At 49.0% G+C, this 5,454-nt stretch overlaps 1 protein-coding gene across 1 annotated transcript; it reads left to right on the forward strand.

The window, feature by feature from the left end:
- The first annotated feature begins 904 nt into the window (after positions 1-904).
- On the forward strand, positions 905-3,819 carry PSTK (phosphoseryl-tRNA kinase). The gene is made up of 6 exons (XM_064464342.1): positions 905-1,182; positions 1,434-1,725; positions 2,122-2,320; positions 2,723-2,798; positions 3,302-3,395; positions 3,611-3,819. The coding sequence occupies exons 1-6, from the start codon at positions 928-930 to the stop codon at positions 3,814-3,816; spliced, it is 1,122 nt and encodes a 373-aa protein (XP_064320412.1). The 5' UTR covers positions 905-927; the 3' UTR covers positions 3,817-3,819.
- The last annotated feature ends 1,635 nt before the right edge of the window (positions 3,820-5,454 follow it).

Below are 5,454 nucleotides of genomic sequence, written 5' to 3' on the forward strand. Positions count from 1 at the left end.
TGCCCGCCAGCAGTGCTACTTTCCAGTTCAGGCAGTTTATAAAAGTAACCTCATACAGGGACACTGGCAAGGGAAAGAAACGGTAACGCATCTGAGTCTAAAAGAAACAAGCCATCTCTGTTGCTACAGAAAATGTGGTACATCAGGAGATACAACTCATCAAGGTTTTAATGTTTCTTGGTTATTACACTTGAGATTTTTTCTAGAAACCGGTCCTACTACCAAAGTAACAGCTAACTTTGCCAATTAGGCAGCAGTACCAATTTCAAAGCAGTACCAACTTCAAAGAAAGCGTATGAAGTTACATAGTTTGTCAAAACAGCAACTAATGGAAAAGCAGCTGCTCTGCGAAGAAAAACTCACTGAGAAGAACAAAGCTGTGGCTACTGATCGATCTGTGCACAGGAGAGTACATCACTCCGCCCGCACTCACAGGAGAACGTCGGGGGTATGAACTAGCAAAAAGAGTGAATAAATTAGGGAATTGCCTTGCCAGGAAAACATTTCTAGTCCCTCAGATAGTCATTTCGGAGAAAAACTGGATGGAGGAACCCACGATATTCTGCGGGCAAAGATCTGCATCAGCAAGCAGCGTCTTCTGAAGAAGCACCATCTTCCTTAATTCCTTAGGAACTTAAATCGTTATTGTCAATTAACTATTCCTATCATGTAGGCCTTGTTAACGAGCACGTTATAATAACATCAGGTAATATAAATGGCGTCAGCACGCTTCATAGTGTCTGCATTTTATGACCACCGAAAGAATGCACGGCCGGGGCCCCCTGACGCCGTGGGGTACCACTGCTGCCGATTCCCACACTCACGCCCTCAGCACCAGCCAAGGGACACCGCCCGCCCCACGCACGCGCTCCGCCGGCGCCATCAGCGCCCACCGGCAGGGGAACTCCCGCCCCGGCGGCCCCGCGCATGCGCACAGCGGCGGCCGGACATCAGGCAGCGCTGGCGGCGGCGGCGGAGGAGCGGCGGGGTGGCGGCTGTGGCCGGGTGGGTCTGTGCGTGCTGTGCGGGCTGCCGGCGGCCGGCAAGTCCACCCTGGCCCGCGCCCTCCGCCAGCGCCTGCCCCAGTGCTCCGGCTGGGCCTGCGCCCTCCTCAGCTACGACGAGCTCATACCGCCGCAGGCCTTCGACCCGCGCGAGGCGGGGGCGGCGCCGCTCCCAGGGGTCAGTGTGGCTCTCTCCTCTCGTTGGCCAGTGGCGCCGCGCGGCGGCCGTTGCCAGGCAATGCGGCGCGTCCCTCAGGCGGGGCCTCCCCGCTGCGCGCCGGGGGCCGGGGCCTGGGGCCTGGGGCCTGACGGGGGCGGGCGGGCGGAGGCAGGGGGCGAGGTGCGCCGCGGCGGCAGCGGGGGGGGAGCTGAGGCGGGTGCGCGGGCCCTCACTCCCCCCCCCCACCCGGTCGCCGCCTGTCTCCGCAGCCGCCACGGTGGAAGCTGAGCCGGCGGGATGTGCTGCAGTGCCTGGAGCGCTTCCTGCAGGCGCTGCTCGGCGCCGGCCCGCTCGCCGCCCCCGCCGCCGCCGGGCAGCCGGTCTGGGAGCGATTCCTGGCCTGCTGCCGCGGGCAGGGGCTGCTCGCCTCGGCGGAGGGTCGCGGCGGGGCCGGCCGCGCCTGGAGCCTCGCAGCCATCTCCAGGCCGCTCTACCTCATCCTGGATGACAATTTCTATTACCAGAGCATGAGATACGAGGTGTACCAGCTGGCTCGCAAATGTAATTACTCCTTGTTCCTATGCATGAGAACGTTTTGGCTTTGTAGGAAATCCAGTTTTCTTTAACTGCCTTTCTTCTGAGCGCCCTCGCAGAACAGCTGTTATTCTCAATTGCTAGATTCCTGCTGTGCAGTAACCATCAGCTGAACTTTATTGCTGTGTTATTAGAAGTTGCTAGGTCACTTAAAGCCTTTCTTATGTACATAAATCTCAGAAATTACTGCTTCAGCAGCCTTGAAGGTAAAAGTGTTTGTACTCTCTTTTAGGTTTGTATTGTTTTCAGGCTCAGAACTAACACAGAAGTCAGGCCTTAATGTAAAGCCTATCTCGTGCATGCTGCTCTCAGAAATTTTTACTTAAACAGTTTAAAAGTAAAATTGTCTGTTTATGTTCTTAGATTCCTTGGGCTTCTGCCAGTTATTTTTAGAGTCTCCACTCGAATGCTGCTTGCAGAGGAATCGTCTGAGAAGTCATCCACTACCTGACCAGACAATATGTCTAATGGCAAGAAAAATAGAAATGCCAGATCTCAAGAAAAACACTTGGGAACAGAACAGCCTCGTTCTGACGAGTTCTGATTGCACCGTAGAGGATAAGTATGCTACTGGGTTGATGCAAGGGTTTTCCGTGAGCACTCTTTTCATAAACGGGCAGGTAGAAGCTTTTTGCTGTATCTAAACATGGCAGTTGTTGGGAACTCACAGCTGTCACTTTCCAGAGTTAATAACATCAAACCTAACTGTGCTTCTAGACGCTGAAAATATTTAAAATTTATGTAAATGGTCTGAAACATTAAGACTGGAAATAATTGGCTGTAGTTTTAGTTGTAATTGTTTTTCACCTAACTTGCTGCATAAAGATTATTTCCTTGATTGCCTCATAAATTTAACTGAGAACTTGCTTTTTCTTCTGTGATGAGGTGTCACTACAAAACAAAAAAAGAATTTTCAGCAAAACGGTTTGATTAATGTGCTTTACTCCTCCATTTGTTTTTTTAGCGAGCAGATAATTAGTTTGCTGGCCACTGCTTTGGAAAATCCAGTGAAGCAAAATGAGGAGAACATGGAGCAAAAGGTAGTGCTGCTTGTCTTCAGAGTCACGGCGCTCTCAGCTGACGGTGAATGAGTTAGTTATTCCCAAATGGGATCCAGAACACCCATAATGTCAGAAACAAAAAATACCCACTGCATTTTTTGATTGCAAAAGCATACACAGAAAAGTTAATCCTATTTGACATGGGTACTTTTGTCACCTTATTAAGTAAACCATTGAAATACCTTTAAGAATTCTGTTATAGGTTCTAGAGTAGTAAAAAGAATGCCTCTTGAGGCTCTGCATCACACCGAGGAAAATAACATTCATTTCCGAAGTTGCGTATGCGGTGCCTGTCCCTGGCATGCCCCCAGGCCCACACACCTGCCTCCAAATTCAGAGTTATGGGTGCGGACTGCACCAGTCACCAACCTGTTCCTAATGTGGGACTTGTTTTCACAGGGTACTTCAAAAGTCGATGACAGTTTAAATGAAATTTAATGTGTTTGCACATATTCTTCCTTTCTGTTGGTCACTCTGGGCAGGAAGCAGATCGAGCAATCTGCGCAGCTAACGGTGTCCATCAGGCTGATCAGACATGCAGACGCATCATCTCTCAGGCGATGAAGGATGCCAGAGGTATGTGTAGCATATTCTAGGAGCCAGCCTGCAGTGTAGGGCTAAACCGATGAAATCCCCTCAGGGTGAACTGTTAAGGAGTCCCGACGCTGCGGGTGTGATGGAGGCAGTCTCTTTCACAAGTCTGGTCGGAGTAGTTGTGGCATGTGAGGCAAAGTCTGTACATTTTGTCTTCAAGCATGAAGTTACAAGTTCAGCTTTAAATTTTCTTCTAGATAAAAACATACTCCCAAGTGAGATGAAGATCCTGGCAGAAGAACTCAGCAAACTCAAAGCAGAACTTTTGGAAGACTTGCGGCAAGGAAATAATGTTAAAAACCCAGTTTGCACACAAAATCAATATTCTGACCCTGCAACCAGTGTAATTTCTTCATTCCAACATGAGGCAACCAATGTAGTTAATAAATACATTTTAAAATAATGACATGGAGAATGCTGGTGTTTTTAAAGAGCCCAGAGTGTTTAAAAGGCACTGCTCTTTCAGCAGTACAGGTGAAAACATCTAAGCTATAGAGCTTCTTTCCCTGGAGGCTCATGCCTTCTCCAGCTCCTCTGCCCATAGCTTGGAAGAGACATACAGTCTGGCATACTGCGTTTAACTCTGAAGATCAAGCCAATAACAAGGTTGTTTTATTTAGACTTCACAGAATCACAGAAAAAGTTAGCCTAGGAGGAACACCTATTTCCTGCTTACAGCAGCAGTACCTTCGAGCTGCATCAGCCTTCTTGGAGCCTCCTCCAGCTGAGATTTTGAAGAGCACCTCAGATGGTGACCTGCTCTGCTCTCTCAAACAGACAGCCGAGTGTTTCCAGAGAACACGTGCCTGGGGAGGCATAAAATCATGAAGTGAGGTGGAGTTCAGCACTTCAAGCGTGAAGTGGGTTGACAGTGACCTACAGCACCCAGTCAGGACGTTGGCACCCATGTTTTATCCAAGCCCTCCTTCAGTGCCCCAAGTCCCTGTTTTAGATCAGGCTCTTGGCTTCTCTGCTTGTTTCCCTGACAGAAGCTTTGCAAATAAAAAGAAATTTGAGATGCAGTTAAATTAAGGCTTTTGAGAGTTACACACACGTAGGATTAACTCTGGTGTCCAAAGGAACTTAATGTTTGGTGCTGTCTTCGAAGTTACCAACATACACAGCAGTTCTGCATGCAGTGACAACCACCTTACTGTGATAAAACCTTCCGATTTCAGACATACAAGCACTCTTGCTAAGGAAAAAGGAGTATGAGGAAACAAAGAATTTGGACGATGACCAAAAGTGCAAGATTAACAGTGGGGAAAAAAGTGTCCTGGCTGAGCACTGACATTAAGCATTGTCCTGGTTTCAGCTGGGATAGAGTTAAGTTTCTTCATAGTAGCTAGCATGGGGCTCTGTTTTGGATTTTTGCTGGAAACTGGGGATAATGTGGAGATGTTTTAGTTGTTGCTAAGTAGTGCTTACACTGGTCAAGGACTTTTTCAGCTCCCCGTGCTCTGCCGGGCGCACAAGAAGCTGGGAGGGGTCACAGCCAGGACAGCTGACCCCAACTGACCAACGGGATATTCCATACCATATGATGTCATGCTCAGTATATAAAGCTGGGGAAGAAGGAGGAATGGAGGACATTTGGAGTGATGGCGTTTGTCTTCCCAAGTAACCGCTATGCGTGATGGAGCCCTGCTTTCCTGGAGACGGCTGAACACCTGCCTGCCCATGGGAAGTAGTGAATTAATTCCTTGTTTTGCTTTGCCTCTGTGCGCAGCTTTTGCTTTACCTATTAAACTGTCTTTATCTCAAACCATGAGTTACCTCACTTTGACTCTTCTGATTCTCTCCCCTGTCCCAGCAGGGGGGAATGAGCGAGCGGCTGCGTGATGCTTGGTTGCTGACTGGGGCTAAACCACGACAAGCATTTTCAACATAAGCAGGCTGAAACATAAATGCACTGTTCCTTGCTTACCCAAAAGGAGAGCTCATCTCCCATACCCTATCTAGACCATAGCTGGTCACGAGCAGTTCACCAGCCCCAGCTGTCAAAGCATAGGTAATTAAGAAGAATTAACATGAGACTTAA

Source organism: Phalacrocorax carbo, chromosome 12 (assembly GCF_963921805.1).
Source record: "Phalacrocorax carbo chromosome 12, bPhaCar2.1, whole genome shotgun sequence".
NCBI lineage: Eukaryota > Metazoa > Chordata > Aves > Suliformes > Phalacrocoracidae > Phalacrocorax > Phalacrocorax carbo.